General features: G+C 45.6%; 1 protein-coding gene and 1 pseudogene across 1 annotated transcript in view; both read right to left on the minus strand.

Annotated features, from left to right (window-relative positions):
- Nucleotides 1-2,882: 2,882 nt before the first annotated feature.
- On the minus strand, nucleotides 2,883-12,522 carry LOC131697993 (endonuclease V-like; annotated as a pseudogene).
- Nucleotides 12,523-12,560: 38 nt separating this feature from the next.
- Nucleotides 12,561-18,307, minus strand: part of LOC117423559 (phosphoribosyl pyrophosphate synthase-associated protein 1) — a gene marked incomplete in the record, with an annotated part of 12,911 nt that continues 7,164 nt past the window's right edge. The window contains 3 exon segments of the mRNA XM_058989667.1: nucleotides 12,561-13,121; nucleotides 13,397-13,543; nucleotides 13,912-13,981. Coding sequence (XP_058845650.1) covers nucleotides 12,963-13,121; nucleotides 13,397-13,543; nucleotides 13,912-13,981 — 376 coding nt within the window.

Consider the following 18,307-nt stretch of genomic DNA (forward strand, 5'->3'; position numbering starts at 1 on the left):
GAATATTATTATTATTATTATTTATTTCTTAACAGACGCCCTTATCCAGGGATATCATATTATTTTTATATACAATTACATTATTTTTTACACATTATTTTTACATACAATCACCCATTTATACAGTTGGGTTTTTACTGGAGCAATCTAGGTAAAGTACCTTGCTCAAAGGTACAGGAGCAGGGTCCCCCACCTGGGATTGAACCCACGACCCTCTGGTCAAGAGTCCAGAGCCCTAACCACTACTCCACACTGCTGCCCCTGTGCATCTGGGAATACACACGGGGGGGCTTTGGGGTGCATCAGATAACTACAGCTTATCATTTAGCAAAAATGCATTTACATCAAAAATATACAAAATTTAAATGTAATCTTACTAATGAGCTTATAAAGAAAGGCACAAGATTACGACCTCTTCAGCTTATCTTAGTAACTAGAAGTGTTTACAGGGTTGACATTTCCATTGTGGATCCGGAACAGAAAGCGAGCTTCCTTCCCTTCTCAACACGGCGCAGGAGGGCAAGGAGAAAGTGTAACTAACAAGCACAGGACTGACAGAGGACCGCAGACGCAACAGACCTGCATACACACTCACACACACACACTCACACACACAGAGACAAACACAGACACACACTCACACACACACACACACTCACACACACAGAGACAAACACAGACACACACTCACACACACACAGAGACAAACACACACACACACACACTCACACACACAGAGACAAACACAGACACACACAGAGACAAACACAGACACACACAGAGACAAACACAGACACACACTCACACACACACACAGAGACAAACACAGACACACACTCACACACACACAGAGACAAACACACACACACACAGAGACAAACACAGACACACAAACACAGACACACACTCACACACACAGAGTGGCCCTCTCTTTGTACCAGGGGCCGGTGAGCAGTGGCCCTTATCTTCTAAATTAAAACAAACTCTGTGATGTGATCAAACTAAACAGCACTGTCTCTTCTACTTTAGTTTTACGCCAAGCCGGGGAAAGGAAAGAGATGAGAAGCAATAAAACTGTGTTTAATAGCCTCCCATCCAGGCTGAAACAGTAAGCAATGCAAAACACTCACACCACATCTATCTGTATTAGGATTAATCGCTCCTTGCAAAAACGCCCAGTGGATTTGAATGAATGGTAGATTAGAAGAGCAAGCAATCAAACAGAACGCGCTGCCGTAAACCTAAAGGCATCGATCCCAGATCAGGAAGACAATACAGGGTTCTGTGAGCACTGGGGAGCGAGTCAGTTTAAGATGCTGTTTGTGATCTTGACGATCGTGGAAGGTAAGGGGCAATGGCACAGGACTGGCTGGGACCACAGGAGCCTCCCCTCACACCTCTGAACACAAGAGAGCACAAACTCACTCCCTGTGCTTTACAGATCTCTATGCAGAAAATAAAGCTTTGCTCTTATTCAAATCAGGGACAGGTTGGTTTCTATTAGGGTGCTTTCATTTCGCTGGGCTATCATTAGGAACTATACAGTACTAACTCCTACACGATGCTCGTAAACGTCACTGAACACAGCAGACCAGTTTTGAGTACATATCTCAATTATTTTTGCATGACTTATTCCCATATTTAAGAAACACAATTAGTTAATTAGTTATAGTAGGACTGTGTTTTTTTCTTTGAACTTTGTGCTGATAGAGTTAAACAGCATATTACAGTTCAGCCCCTCTAGAGAAAAAAGAAACCTTTTTAAAAAGCTGGAGTCGGTACTAATGAGTTAGTCATTCAACCTGCTCCCCTTGTCTCTGCCAAGACCTGCCTGCCTGCCGCACTCTCTCCCTCTCTCCCTCTCTCCTCTCTCACTCTCTCCTCTCTCACTCTCTCTCCTCTCTCTCCTCTCTCACTCTTTCTCCTCTCTCCCTCTCTCCTCTCTCCTCTCTCACTCTCTCACTCTCTCCCTCTCTCTCACTCTCTCCTCTCTCTCCTCTCTCTCACTCTCTCCTCTCCTCTCTCTCTCTCGCTCTCTCTCCTTTCCTCCGAAGAGTCAGATCAATCAGGACGCGAGGATGACTCAGTCAAGAAGGAAGGGTTTGAAATGGCCGTGGGATCAAAGTGAGGTTTCAGAGGAACGAGTGACGAACACGCAGCGGAGAAAAGACCTTCTGTCAGCTGGCAGAAAGGAACACCTGTCCTGGTCACCTGGGGTCACCTGGGGTCACCCTGCTCCCAGCTCGTTCTCTCAATCACTCTTCCAACACTCTTTTTTTGTTCTTTCTTACTGTCCTCCCATTCCACATCCAGCCCACCCACCTCTCCCTTCTCTCTCCCTCTCTCACTCTCTGCAGGAGAAGCATGGCAGATGGAGGGAGAGAACTTAGGAGACAGGAAGAAGCATCCCTTTCATCTTTCAGATACTCTCCCTGTCTCTCTTTACACGCTGAGAGACCCTGGGGGTGGGGGGCTGTTACTCTGATGACTCTGTGCAAGCCTCACTTCAAACAGCAGAGGGCTGAGAGGGACCACACCCTGAAGCCCTGCAGAAGCCTGTCCCCAATCCTTCAGTAGCCTGGTGGCTGAGGTCTAATTAGAGGAGACTTTCACTGCCTAGCAAGCCATTTATTATTTATGAGGAAAAACTTGATGCAGTTCTGAGGTCCAATTTGTAGCTGAGTTTACTATGCAGCAAATAAGGGAGCAAATACCATCTCACAAATGTTTTTCTTTTAAAAAATGGTTACAATTACAAATAATCCTTGATGATAAATTGTTCCACATTCAGGCACTGGCAGGCACAGTGTTATTGGGGTACTCTCTCCCTCCCTGCCGCCCGCTCTCCTCTGTATGTGTGCGTTTCTCCATTTCTTCTCTCTCTAATCCGGCGATTCCCTCACCTCATCCTGTGTTACCCTGTTCACCTTTTTAATTCCATTAGAGGCTCCTGATCCCCGCAGCCCCTCCCTCTCTCTCCCTGCGCTCGTTCCCTCCTCACTCCCTTCTGGAAAGTGCTTCCGTAGGTATTCCCGGGAGCGAATATCCGCCTGCAACCAGAGAGCGGGTTAATGCACCGGCCCCCAGCCCGGCTTACCACTTCACAGCGTTCACTCACTGTAATGCAGTACAGTGCAGGCCACTCTGAAACAGAGATCGGACTGCAGGGCTCCTGCTCCCCCAGCATGCAGATCCCGCCATTCCCCCTGCCCTGCAGGGAGGAACACAGCAGGCTTACTTTTATAATGGCACAGCATCAGCCCTGCACCCAGTCCCCTGTTCAGATACATGGTAGGTTCCAGGAGTTAAATGCTCTCTGGACTGATCGCACTTCTCATCACAGTGCTAATAAGACACACCCGTAGGGAGTAACTAAAAGCACAACATCAGTAGAGATCCCGTCTCTTTGTCTTGGAAGAGCAGAGGCTCCTGCTGTTTCTGATGGTATGGATTCTACCCTTCAGCTACCGTATCACTCTCTGTTTTCTGTGTAACCTGCAGTCTCTGTGTTTAGATACGCACACACACACACACACACACACGCACGCACACACACAATCACACACACACACACACTGGCACACGCACTCTCACACACACACACTAACCCCACCGTGGCTTCCACTGTTTCATTTCTAAGTCATGCTGTTCATTTACACGACAGATTACTGTAACCAAGCGAGAAATCTATTTGCACACCAAATACTCATTTATATTTTGATGATGCAAGCGCCGATTCAAAATGAAAAAGAAAGAAAAAAAGCAGAAATGTAATTACAACAGGATATCATTTCTCTCACTTAATGATCAAATGCATGTTTAATTCATGCTGTGAAATCTGAGTGCAATTTATTATCGTTACGCCAGCCGGGGACATATTTCATCCACTTCTGAAAACAATGCTCTTCAATTTGAAGGCTTCAATGCCCAGGACAACAGAGGTGGACAGTGAGAAGCAAGTATATTAGCGCTTATTATAAACCTTACAAGTCTACTGAATACTAATGTGATAAAAGCAGAGCAATGTGCAATGAAAAAAAACCAATGCATGGTAAAGCAGAGGAGCATGGTGACGCATTGCAAAAATGCAAAGTGCAAGAATGGGAAAGCACTGGCAAACTGCAAAACAACAGTGCAATCTAGCCATGGACACCTTGCAAACTGAATCCAGCATCAGCAATCCTTCAGCCCAGGCTCAGCAGCGATGGAGAGGTGAGAACGGCTGCTTTGCCTCCACTTCCTCTTTCAGAGATGTGTTCCCACGGTGACCAAGAGAAAGAGGAAGTGAAGGGGCGGGGTTTCGAAAGGAGCCACCGTGATTCATAGACCCGGGATCATGGTTCATATCACCAAAGAAAGGATCTCACTTTGGGGTTCCCAGTGGCTCTGCCAGTTTAGACACACTGGAGTCCAGCGTGAGTCATGCAATCAGGAGCTTGCTGGTTTGAATCCCGGGCATGTCAAGTTGCTGATGGCACAGAGAGCCCTGAATTGACTTTTGTACACCAACAGGTTGGGGAAGTTTATCAGATGGGCTTAGTTCACCCCTACCGGTCAGGAGTCCCACAAGTCCTGAGATGTCCCTAGAATCCAGGGTTCAGAAGCTAGTGAATGCCCATTGTTTAGGTTCAGAGGGTGAAAAGAAGAGACTGGCTTCTGATTGTCAGACCTTGTGAACAGTAACTGGGTTGCAGCGTTGAGGGGAAAATCGAAAAAAAACAGGGGTACAATTGTGCATGACTGAGGACGTCAGAGCAGCAGGCAGGCAGTCTCAGTGAGGCTGGAGGGATGGCTTTGTAACGGTGCACCACAGTAATATTGATTATACTATGCGGGGGTAGCACAGGGAGCTCTCTGCAGTCTGAGGGATCTCTCTCCTGGCAGCCTCTCAAAATGTCCTACCTGGCTTTGGGAAGCAGATAATCAGGTTAAGTCAGGCCAGTCTCTTTTCTTGGCTGTGGCTCAATGTCTTTTCCGCACTTCAAAGTCAGAGCTACTGACATCTTTCTTTGAACAGCAAAGAAGGCGATCCATTCTGGCAGATTCACTGCTGCGATTGCTCCTTTATCACTTTCCTAATTAGCCCCAATGCACTGTCCTTAACAGGGAAACAGAAGGGTTACTATGCACAAGCTTTTCAGTTCAGAAAAAAAAAAGGTTTTCTTTATTGTATTCTCTATGAAGACAGAGTGACCCTCTGCTCCACTGGAAGCCGGGGCTTCTTTGTTAATTCCACCCTATTCTATCTCCCTTCTTCTCTTTTCATGCTCATTTCCCTGAAGCAGCGTGCTGCCTGGACACATTGTGTATGCCTTTCTGTGAATCACAAAGCGCTTTGTAGAAAGGGGAGCCAAGAGGCAGGGTGACATTGACAATCCTGAACCTCATTTCGTTTGATCTTCAATACTAGTAATAATAATGGAGAGGACCGACCCTAATGAAAAGAACCTGTCATACTCAACAAGTTCAACTCCAGCAGAATCTGCTGCCTTGAGCAGCTAATCATTGCTATCTGTATTAAACTCATTAAAAGTGTGCTAGGTGTGGCCCGCAGCCCAAGCTATCACTGCCTGTACTGAGCTGTGCTGAGCTCACAGCAGCGGGGGACTCCCCAAGCTGCCCCTGATCTTCCTTTGGAACGGGGTCCCCTGGGGGCTGCAGTTTCACACACACACTGACACACTTATCCTCACTTACAGGAGGGACGAGCCATCTCCCTTTAATTACAATCCTCACTGCGCTTCCTTTGGGTGTGTAATCCTTTTAATACTGCATCAGTGTCATTGTCTGAGGGCGCTGTAGGACTGACTGGCACCTGCAGCTTGTAATATTTTGTACTACAGCGATACTACGCTGTGTGATCCAGAGGCCACTTTTTATTAAATATGAGGATCAGTAACCATGTAACCAGACTCTATTATCAGTCACACTGCAGTCCAGCCACATCCCCTCACTGCACTGCTGAAATCAGCTTCTGATTGAATCTTGAGACGCCAAGGCGGCTATTATCTAGTGCACAAGATGAACAAATATAGATTCCACTCGTTCTTATAGTACAAAAGCTAAATGGGAAAATGCATCATGGAAATAGAAACGTGCATTAAGAAATCCTGGGCGTCCTGTGTGTCACTTCAGAGTCTCACAGTGTGTTGATGTGTGTCAGTACAGAGTCTCACAGTGTGTCAGTACAGAGTCTCACAGTGTGTCAGTACAGAGTCTCACAGTGTGTTGATGTGTCACTTCAGAGTCTCACAGTGTGTTGATGTGTGTCAGTACAGAGTCTCACAGTGTGTTGATGTGTGTCAGTACAGAGTCTCACAGTGTGTTGATGTGTGTCAGTACAGAGTCTCACAGTGTGTTGATGTGTGTCAGTACAGATCCTCACAGCGTGTTGATGTGTCACTTCAGAGTCTCACAGTGTGTTGATGTGTGTCACTTCAGAGTCTCACAGTGTGTTGATGTGTCACTTCAGAGTCTCACAGTGTGTTGATGTGTGTCACTTCAGAGTCTCACAGTGTGTTGATGTGTGTCACTTCAGAGTCTCACAGTGTGTTGATGTGTGTCACTTCAGAGTCTCACAGTGTGTTGATGTGTGTCACTTCAGAGTCTCACAGTGTGTTGATGTGTGTCAGTACAGAGTCTCACAGTGTGTTGATGTGTGTCACTTCAGAGTCTCACAGTGTGTTGATGTGTGTCAGTACAGAGTCTCAGAGTGTTGATTTGTGCTAGCTTCATACTGAGCTGCTGAATCGTTGTGGAACAGCACGCCCCAGTGGCGGAGGCTTGCTATGACGAGCTCCCAGCTCCCAGTGGGGTGTGTGCTGCTGCAGCTCTCTCTGTGGAAGTCAGGCCTGCATTAAGTGTCACTACGTCAGGCTTCAGTACACTTCTTTACTTAGCCATTGCTAATGCTCATACAGTATCCTCAGTTTTCTGTAGTGTAACAAATAAACTCTCTGAAATTGTGATTTTTTAAAATCTCGTCTTTAGAATTATCCCGGCAGATTATCTAATTGACACCTTTACCGGGAACTACATGAAACTACTGATATTGAAACTTTATCTGTTCATTTCATGGTGCTGCTGTGACCTTTTTTCCACTACCAACAGATTTATTCTTCCCTGATTGGCTCAGCACAGCTCCCCACCTCTGTGAGGGGCGGAGCATGGCCCTGCCTACCTGTCTGATTGGCTCGGGGATCCTGTATTTAAAGCAGGCAGTGGTGAGGCGGAGGGCAGTTTCCAGGCTAATGCGCTGATCCACAGACACGTAAAGGGGTTTAGTGCTCCTGTCAGAGCTCTTCAGGGCCTGCGAAGATGAGGGAGAGAGCGATCAGGACAGGACCAGGATCATTTTCATTCTTTACAGTTTCTAAGACAAGCAGGATAAAAATTACATTATAAAGTGAAGGATTTCAAATTAGGGTGTAAAAATACTAACATATCTGTATATATAGTAGTTATTTTTCATTAGCAGCAGTGTGGAGTAGTGGTTAGGGCTCTGGACTCTTGACCAGAGGGTCGTGGGTTCAATCCCAGGTGGGGGACCCTGCTCCTGTACCTTTGAGCAAGGTACTTTACCTAGATTGCTCCAGTAAAAACCCAACTGTATAAATGGGTGATTGTATGTAAAAATAATGTGTAAAAAAATAATGTAATTGTATGTAAAAATAATGTGATATCTTGTAACAATTGTAAGTCGCCCTGGATAAGGGCATCTGCTAAGAAATAAATAATAATAATAATAATAATAATAATAATAATAATAATTAGCCCAGCAGGATAAAATGATCTTTACTGAATTGGTCTGCAAAGATAAAGAGAGAGAGCCAGAGATACAGAGAGCCAGAGAGCGAGGCAGAGAGACAGAGAAACACTCACCTTTCCCAGCACTCTCCCAGTGTCCCCTCAGTTCCGCAGTTCTTTAATCTGCAAGAACAAGCCTGACTGGTTAGTGACGGGGGATGGTACCCATTCTAAGTGTTACTATGAGCTTGATTAGCCACAGTGTACAGGTAACAAGCTCAGGTGTGTCTTATTAAAATCCTAGTAAAACCAGGATTGGGTCAAACTGGGAGTCTTATTTCCATCCCTAAAACAACACTGATCGATAGATTTTATTGCAAAACTACTCAGACATACAGCTGATCAATGTGTGCAGAACCACGCAAAACAACTAGCAAGACACAAGACGAACTACACAAGCAAACGGCCGCTCAATCACAATCCCTGGGAAAGCGCACAGAAGCACAGTGACCATCGATTTGATTTTACTGCGACCGACTGCAAAGCTCCACAACCAATTAAGGACATTCAGCAAATAAGGTCTCTCTGTATAACTCATTCAGTGCTCAGGTGACTGCCGGCGCGCCACAGAGTCTGGGGGCTTCCCCGCCATGCCGTGATTGGCTAAAAGCTTTCATTGTGATGTCACTTCTGCTCCCCACCCACAATCACAACAGATCTGTTACGGTTTAGCAAAGACAGTCGTGCAAGAATCAAATGAAGGCATAACCAACTCCCTGGAGTCAACACCACTTGTCTAAATACATTCACTCACAAATAAAGCAGATGGAGAGACTGTTAAGGGCAGCAGTGAGAGATCCTGCTGAAGAACTTGCCTCTCCTCTCCCCTGGGCTCACTGAGGTGTAACAGAGATGATTAAAAGTGTGTCAGTACAGAGTCCTGAATCTTAAGGACAATTAGCCCTGGGGAAACATTCCATTCCATCAGCCTTTCTTCTAAACACACAGAGACTTACTCCCAGATCCTCCCTTCCCTCCTCACCCCCTCACCTGCTGCTTGTGCCTCTCACTATCCTCCACCAACCCTGAACCTGCAGCAGGTTCTTAGCAACGCCAATGCAGAGCAGAGTAGAAGAGAGGGGAGGGGAGAAGAGAGAGGAGCGAGGAGGGGAGGGAAGAGGAGAGGAGAGGAGGGAAGAGGAGAGGAGAGGAGAGGAGAGAAGAGGAAAATAGAGTAGAGGAGGGAAGAGGAGAGGAGAGGAGAGGAGAATAGAGGAGGGGAGAGGAGAATAGAGGAGAGGAGAGGAGGGGAGGTAAGAGGAGAGCAGGGAAGAGGAAGGGAGAGGAGAGGAGAATAGAGGAGGGAGAGGAGAGGAGAGGAGGGGAGAGGAAGGGAGAGCGAGCGCTGCTCAGATCAGGTGAAGTCAGGCCTGTCAAGGAGCTCACCTGAGGAAGGAGGCTGGGGGGTTCGCTCTCCAAGCGCTGCACAGCCTCCACCAGGAAGGGGGTCTCCCGAAACGCCAGGAACCCCGCGATGTAGGGGGCACTGAGGGTCACCATCTGACAGTCCTCATAGAGAAGCTGCAGAGAGAGTCAGACAAGGGGTGAGGGAACAGAGTGCGACAGCGGGGGAGGGAGAGTGGAGTAACAACTAGCAATCTCAGCACAAACCCCCACGATTACAGTAGACAACAGCCACTGAGCCAGGGTAGCAAGAGCGGAGATGAGGGGCAGGCAGTGGGATTGCGAGTACCAGCGAACGCCAAGGAAAGATCTCCAGCATCAGGGTTATCTGGGAGAGTGGTGCTGCTGTGTGCTGGGGACTGCCTCTGCTCCTCTCCCAAGCATCGATTTGTAAAACTATTAACACAGGGCCACGCAGAGTGGAGGCTCAGTGCTAAGCTACTTATAACACAAGTTAGAATCCAAATACAGCAGCGACGGGCACGACTAGCTGTGAGTGCGGAGGGGCTCAGGGGACAGCGTTTCCTTTATATGATTTCATTAAACAATACATAACACCAAGGACCTGATTCATGCACCCGTGCCTCAGACTGTGTGGAAGAAAATCAAAGCAAACCCCAGTGAAGGTACCCCTGCTACCCCAGCCCTCACACCTCCCTCTCTGGGTAGCTGAGCACCACCAGCTCTGCAAAGGCGTTCACGTCGTCCCCCTTGATGCAGCCCCGAGAACGAAGGGGATCTCTGCCAAGCCTCTGTGTCACTGTCCACCAGCCTCAGCTTCAGGGAGGCCTGCTCACTGCACAGGGGAGGAGAGAAGAACACTGTCACTTAAAAGGGTTACACTGGGCAGCTTTGCAGTCAGTCTCAAACAGAGAGACCAGGGATTGGATAGGCATGGAGACTGAGCTGCACCCTCTCCACTAAGAGAAAGGGTGCTCCCTGTGTTCCAGGGCAGACTTTGAGGCATGCATGTGGAGGAAACAGAGAGGAATAGTCCCAGTCTGCATTCCGATTAAAAAAAAAGATCATCTACAAGCCTAGCCTGGAGTAACATGCAAAACAAAGTGTGAGAGGCGAGAAGAGAGATCAGAAATCAAAAAGAAATGTGAAACGAGCCTCCCACGATCTGAAATGGTACCATTATCTGCATGCACAGTAGATTTACTGGTCGGTCGTTTTCAGTGGGTTTTGGCTGTGATCCACGGGGGTGCTGGCAGGAACTCCCTCTCTAACACCCATTACCTTCTCCTAATGGCAGACAGCACTTCCATATGTATTATGTTATAGCATTTCAGCAAAAACAACACATTTAAGCTCCTGTCCCTGTCTTTTGTTTGTTTGTTTGTTTTACAGCACAATTATATTTTTTGCAGAAAGGCAGAAAAGACTTTGCCCAAGCTGTTTTTCATGCCTGTTTTATAACATTACTGCTGCATCTTCCTTTTACAATAAATGATTTGCAAATTGCAAAGTGGAAAATGCTTTGATAAGGAGGGGCCACTGAGTCCCCCAGGACAGATCACACTGTGTACCCTGGACGCTGCCAAAAACCCTTTCAAGCACAAAGAGGGCCTAATGCTCGCCTCCCCTTACTGTCCCGGCTGATGCTCTGAATGGAATATTACAGGGCAAGTACATTTTATAAGAATTTGCACATAATATAAGAACATGTCATTTCAGCTGCCTGTTATTCTCTCCCACCATCTCTGCATGCAAAAAAGAACAAGAAAAATCAATATGTTTATGGCTTAAGGTGGCTGTTTTGTACAGAGGGATGAGAATTAGATTTGTATTTAAATCGCTTGCTGCAAATGTGTATATATTATACCAGCACCGTTCAGAGCAGAGAAAGCGCATTCAGACAAGCAAAAAAATAAATCAAACGTGGATTATGTAATACATGAGGGTGTTTGATAATTAGATGCCGGCTGCAGCTAATTAGGCTTTAATTTAAAACGATGCCAGGAAAGAAAGGCAATGCTGCGACAGACCCGGCTCAGTGCTGGTGTGCGGAACAGTGAGCAGCTTGTAGTCATTACTGTCCAAACACAAGCACCCTGCAGGGTGTGTGTATATATCTGCAGCACAGGCCAAAACTGACACAGATAACAGAATGCACCAAACCAAAGTTGGGAGATGCTTAGCACTTACTTTGTTGCAGGCTTTTTAATTTTTTTTTTTTAATTAAATTTCAGCTCATGTTTTACACAGTGCAAATCCCTCCCTGATCACTCAGAACTTACTGGACACCTGATAGAAAGAAAGAAAGAAAGAAAGAAAGAAAGAAAGAAAGAAAGAAAGACAGACAGACACAGAGCGGTTCAATCGAAACCGCAAGCTCTCCTGCGGCTGGCTTGGTGCCCTCGGGGCGTGCTCACTGGCCTGTGCGCTCCAGTGGGGTAACGGAGAGAAATCTGAAGCGGACTGCTCGCTTTATAGCGTTTCGGCGACCCCTGGTGGTGAAGGAAGAGACCTGCTAGCCTGGATTCAATAGATTTGGTTCATCCTCCACCTGATCAATCAGTGGGTTTTTAAGACAAATCGAAAGGGTGATTTCAGTGCGGGTGCATTTATTCGGTGCCTTGACATTCTTCATTTGTCACCTAGTTAAACGTGTGTCTACAGGAATCAATCAGAAAACAGAAAACATCGATGACTTGAGCAATCTTGGTCAATTACTTACTACGTCTGTAATCTGCTCTGCTGAAACAGACTCGCGGCAGTGAGAAGCATCTATATATTACAGGACACGTGTTAGGGGCGTGATGTACAAAACAAACCAATCATGCAGTGTGGTGTGGCTGTCCAGCCAGACAGCGCATTTACACCATAGCGGCCTCGCAGGCGCCCAGTATTTTACCCAGCACGCATTGCTGCGCCGTTACAGTTGTCATGGGCAAATTGTTTCTGCCCGAGTTTATTCAGTTTTGTCTATGTAAGTTTAAAAATGCACCCTTTTCTGGTTCAGAAACCAAAAGAAGTTTTCAGTGCAAAATAAAAAATAAAATGAACGCCAAAATGAGATTTTTATATGTTAGAGTTTTACAATACACGGACACTAGATAGGCAGTATTGGCATTAACGTTAATTGTATTTATATCAGTGTTGTACTTGGGTTTTCAAATTTCGGATAACAGACCTTGCATGCCTAACCTTTCCCACTGTCTGTGAAGTTCTTCTAACCGCACTTATGACATTTCAAAACCAGGATTGGACTGGACCTCCGAGATAATTCGGCGTAGTTGCCCATTTCCTATCCTAGCCCAAACAAACAACGTCACTTCCTATGTGGTGCACCGTCTGGGCTGCCATGAGACACGCGAGAAAGTTACAAAAATACACAACACACATTCCATTGCATTTCTCTCTTTATTGAAAAATCTTTGCACAGTACACTTTGCGAATTCGTTTTTATTAATGGCTTGATAGGAAACGCACTCACACACACACACTCACAAAACAGAACCGTGCACTTTACAGTTTTGCAGCACTTGTAAACATACTGCCAACTCACATGTTCTGGAGTTTAGCACACTGAGGGCCGAGGCTGAAGCACATTGGTATTCAGTGATGTTATTTCACAAGTGGTGGTTCACTTTGGCACATGGGTAACCAAATCAGGATAAATGGACTTGGGAGGAAATGACATATGCTCTTGCATTGACGCTTGTTCTCATGTTCCAAAGGGTTAGCTTGCTGTTTCACGCAGGAGCGGGAGTATCACAGGTGCCCCAGCTCGGCTCGGCTCTGCTCTAGTCGTCCACAGTGATGTTGCGGAACAGGTATGCCATCGACTCGCCGTTGTGGATCCTGCGAATCGCCTCTGCCAGGATCATGCTGACGTCGACCGTCTTGATCTTCGGGCACTGCAGCTTCTGCACCTCGTGGGGCACGGTGTTTGTGACCACCACCTGCAGACAGACCAGAGGAGGGTTAGAGAACACTGCAGCCCTTCGACCGGGCTTCACTGCACAACGAAAGCCATGCCGTACTACTTAATGATCCAGACATGTTTACATGAACGTAAGGAGGCCATTCAGCCCATCTGAGCTCGTCTGGTTCCTAGCAGCAGATTGAAATGCACCCAACATGCAGATAGTACATTGCCTCAGCTAAATAAGGAGTTAATAAGGAGCGTTTCACAGGAGATCAATGCTGTTTTCATAGTGGAGGCTACAAGGCTCACCTCATCGATAGCAGATTCCTCGATGAGACGAGGCGCGTCGCCTGACAGCAGTCCGTGAGTAGCCATGATGTAGATCTTATACGCGCCCCTTTCCTTCAGGATCTCCGCCGCGGCCACGAAATCCTCCACATCATCCACGATGTCATCCTGGAGAAGGAGAAACCGCGAGATTGCGTGGTGCATTTAGCACGTGTGTGATTGTGTGTGTGCCACGTGTAGTGGAAACACAAATTACTGATTTTGAGTGATACACAGAGGGGTTTTCAAGCATCTCTGCTGTTGTGGGAATGCAAAATGTTTTTTGAAAAAGATGTAGGCTATGGAATTAGCCCTCTGCATCAGCTAGTTCCCCAGAATGTCAGAGTTCATAACACTGAACACAAAGGACTTTACCTAGATTATCTAAATGGGTCAACAGTATTTCAGATCCAAGACCATTACAAGAGGTTCTAAGGTAGAGTACACAGGCAAGCAAATCCCAGGACAGTGCTGTACTGTGTGTACTCCTGGCTTACCACTATAATGGCAATCCTTCCTCCCACATCTCCCACCACGGTAATGGGTGGTTTCTCCTTGGCCATCATCCCTGCAAGGCAGAGACAGGTATATCAACACTTGCAGAAATACAACTTTTAGCTTCATATTTGATATATAGTTAAAAACTTCAAGAAAAGGTGAGTCAAATGGGGAATGGTCAGGGCAGATAACAGTATATTTGATGCTATTTTTTATTCTGCAAACATTTATTTTAACTTCAATCAAACTGTAACTATTTATTTATTTTTTAAAGAATTTTAGGATGTGAAGTTTTTAAAAAATACATAAACAAAAGATTTTTCACACAATCTTCCCAATCCAACACCCCCCCCAACGCATTGCCAATGAGCAGGGCTGCCAACACTCCCTTTGAATAGCAGTCCCAATATAAATGAATTGAGTTCATATAAATCAATAGAAACAGCTAAGGACGACGTACCAGGGAAAGTGTTCTTTACATACCGGAGATTTACATGGGAAATACACAGGACAGGAGCTTCCCCCAGTGTCTGTGTAACAATGCCAGGTTTCTCTACTGTTGACATCGTTCATCTAATGCAAGTACAAGCATCTCCTCTACAAGGAACAGGGAACAAACTTGCTGTGCCCCCACACTCAATCGGTCAGTCACCAGCAAGCTAGTTTGTTCCATGCATTCGCCTGTAAGACAGGGCTACCTGCGACAACACCCAGGGGAGAGGCTGGCAGTCCTGCTTTCAGCATCACTGCAAAAATAAATGACCTAAAAAAAAGATTATATAATGACTTGATTGAGTTACACAATCTTACCAGGGGAAATCGCAATCAAAAATGTCCAGTTCTTTGAGGCACATTTCAAAAGAACAACATTTTTGAGAGAGGGGGAAGAGGAGGATTATGAAGAGATTAGCGCTAAAGTGTTTGTGAACGCTGTGACTTTTTCCTGCATTCTCATCGATGCCCACCATATGATTGCTTTCGTATTTGTATCCCTACGCCCTGGGGTCATTGACCCTTCCGTGCATGGCAACCTCATATGGGGGAATATGGAAGATGAAAATGCATGATGACCACATGTGAGGATGCAATCCTCCCACCTCATTCTCAATGAAATCTATTTATAATGTTTTCAATATTCATGCATGAAAGGGTTAATCATCTTCGTATCAAAAAGTAATTTCCCTGCTCCACCACTTGTACTGTCTTCTGAGAAAACGATCTTGCCATGGACCAGAATGGAACTTTTATACCCCAAATAAAAGTCCCTCTCAAACATGCTGCAGTTTGTGTTGTTCTGGTTCTGCAATGACAGTGGCTGAGAAAGCCTTCTCACAATAACAACGGCTTGCTCAGAAGTAGAAACTGTATTATCCAAAGATAGTTATTCACGGATAAAACAAATTCCAATCTGAAGCAATTCCACAGGGGAAGCGACAGCAAGTAATCGTGCTATAAACATCAGAGTGCTCTGGCGTGTAAGATCTAAACATCTGAAGCACTCATCATTTCTGCATGGCACTGATATATATATATATATATATATATATATATATATATATATATATATATATATATATATATAATCGTAGTCACAAGACTCTCAGTTGCTGGTTTAAAAGAAGGTACCCATTCCTATTTGTAGACAGCAGGCAAGCAAATGGTAGGGACCCAAACTGAGAACCGAGCCTTTACTGCAATTCAGAGTTATTTTATATCTAATGTCTGTAGCGCTTTTCTTTTCAATAAAATACAACCAATCAGTGGGACTTTTATTATTAATATATTTTTCTATTATGACTTTTTTTCAAAGTTGTCTTTAATTTCCTCCTGTATTTCTGTAGGCATACTATACTTTAATGAGCACCATGTGGTTCTCAAGACTCACGTTGGTTCCTATAAAAATAGCACCAGAGCAGAAATCTAAAATGTCCTGCTGGCATCCAGTTACTTGATAATAAGCCTGTGAGCCCTGTGTGTTTGTAAGACTTAGAGCCAGCTGCAAAAGTAAAGGAGCAAAAAAAAAAAAAAAAAAAAAAACCCCAAAGGATGTTAAAGAGAAGGATTTTTTAAATTAGTAAGATATTGCTGTTAAGAAACAACACAAATAAGAAATGTTACCTTCTTCGATAAACCACAGTACCATTTAAAAACAAAATAGACTTAGAATCATTTTGCAAACATCTACAGCAGAAGCAATTTACAGAGAGCTTTGAATCACAAGCCAGCCTCTGTGTGTGTGTGTGTGTGTGTGTGTGTGTATGTGTGTGTGTGTGTGTGTGTGTGTGTGTGTGTGTGTGTGTGTGGATTTTAATGCTCATGAAAAGTAACAGATTGATTGATGGAACTGCAGTCTGGAGTCCATGGTTAAACCATGCTGGAAGTGGAGGGGTGGGTTTCACAGTTTAACCATGCAGGGAGTGGAGGGGTGGGTTTCACAGTTTAACCATGCAGGGAGTGGAGGGGTGGGTTTCCAGCACAAGCCTCCCCTTCTCTCTGGCAGCGTGCTTCAGCCTTGCTCTGGACGTTGCCAGCCACGGAAAGCCTTGCAAAAGGTAGTTCAGTCTCCATGCCTTTCAATCATTGACCTTCCATCAAACGAAGGAATGAAAAAATGCAATGAAAATTAAATCTCCTGGTGGAATTTCACCTGGGGGGACAGGGGGACCGGACGGGACAGGACAGGACACAAGAAATGTCGCCTGGTGTCCCGTGAACTGGACGTTTAATTTGATGGTCCAGTTTTTTTTGTTTTGTTTTTTTTAAGCTCAGTAAAAGTATTCTGCAGTATTTGGGAAAGACGACACAGAGGATGTGCTTGGCAACTTGAGATTAAAAGCCCTTATCACGTCAAAACCTACATGCACATGTTAAAAGACCCATCTGCGGCGTTATTATTACTGAGAGCAAGAGAGTAACTGAATTACTGTCGTACTCGGGAGCTCTATCCCAGGAAATGGAGCACGGTGCTTCCCTACTGCAACAAATAAATTGCACATTAACAATTGATGAGCATGAACACACGCACGCACGCACGCACGCACGCACACACACACACACACACACACACACACACACACAGACAGACAGACAGAGTACATTTCACCAACAAAACACTTGACCCTGTGCAACATTTCCCCTTTTAAACCCAATGTCTCAAACCCGGGCTAACTAGACTGACTGGGCTAACATACAGTTTGTTGGACATGTGTTTCAAACACTTGTTAAGACTAAAATAATTACCAGTTGACTGCATAGCTAACAGAATTGTCTTTGTCCGTTTTATGAACGTAGTTAATATTTAATCAGTTATTTTAATGTTTTAACAAGTAGTCTGCCACACACGCCTAACACAGGGCAAAATACTTTGTTCTGGCTGCTGTTGAAGTTAAAAGTAACAACTTAATTCATTCTAGGGTAATTGATCCCCGAGTGGAACCCAGCCTGAATACTGAACACAGCAACATATCTTTTTTTTAAAAAACAAGCTTTGATTGCTTATAACATTTACAGAAGTGCACAAATCATGGCTTGCTTTGAAAGTAACTAGAAGGAGATGATGCATTCTGGCTAGTAATGGGAGCATGACTGATTGGTGGTGGAGAAAATCTAAACAGCCACATCCTGGAGAAGTAGCTTGGCACCCAACCAAAAACAGCACAGCCCAACAGAGCAGGCTTTTTGCAAGGAGAGGCATTTCACTTTGCATGTGCATGGACAATCTGCAGCAACTACTGCGGAGCAATTCACGCTGCATTTCTGTTAATGGTATCACTGCTGATCATTCGCCTTCTGAAGCTAAAAAAAAAAACACCTGGCCATTCTAGCAAAACAAAATCAAACTTGGATGAAAACATTTTCTTATTTTCTCCCCAATTTGGTAAGCCTAATTATTGTTTATTTCACCCCGGCTCACCGCTGCCACCCCTGCGCTGACTCGGGAGGAATGAAGCCGGACACACGTCTCCTTCGCAGCGTGTGCCGTCAACCGTCCGCTTCTTTTCACTCTGCAGGCCCGCCATGCAGTCACCTCAGAGCTACAGCGTCTGAGGACCATGCAGCTCTGGGCTATTTACAGGCAGGCCCGCAGGCACCTGGCCAGTCTACAGGGGTCGCTGGTGCGCGGTGAGCCGAGGACACCCTGGCCGACCTAACCCCTTCCCACCCCGGGCAGCATTCGGCCAATTGTGCGGCACTGGAATAGCCTGGACTCGAACCGACGACCTCCAGGCTATAGGGGGATTCCTGCACTCCACACAGAGTGCCTTTACCGGATGCGCCACTCGGGAGCCCCGTTTTCAGTAACTTAAGATTGGAATTATCCTCAGCAGCAGCAGCTAGCCCTGTTTAAAACTCAGCCTAGGTGAACCACATTCCATTGGAAATGGTCTCCAACGA

The sequence above is a fragment of the Acipenser ruthenus genome, chromosome 17, assembly GCF_902713425.1.
Source record: "Acipenser ruthenus chromosome 17, fAciRut3.2 maternal haplotype, whole genome shotgun sequence".
Lineage (NCBI taxonomy): Eukaryota > Metazoa > Chordata > Actinopteri > Acipenseriformes > Acipenseridae > Acipenser > Acipenser ruthenus.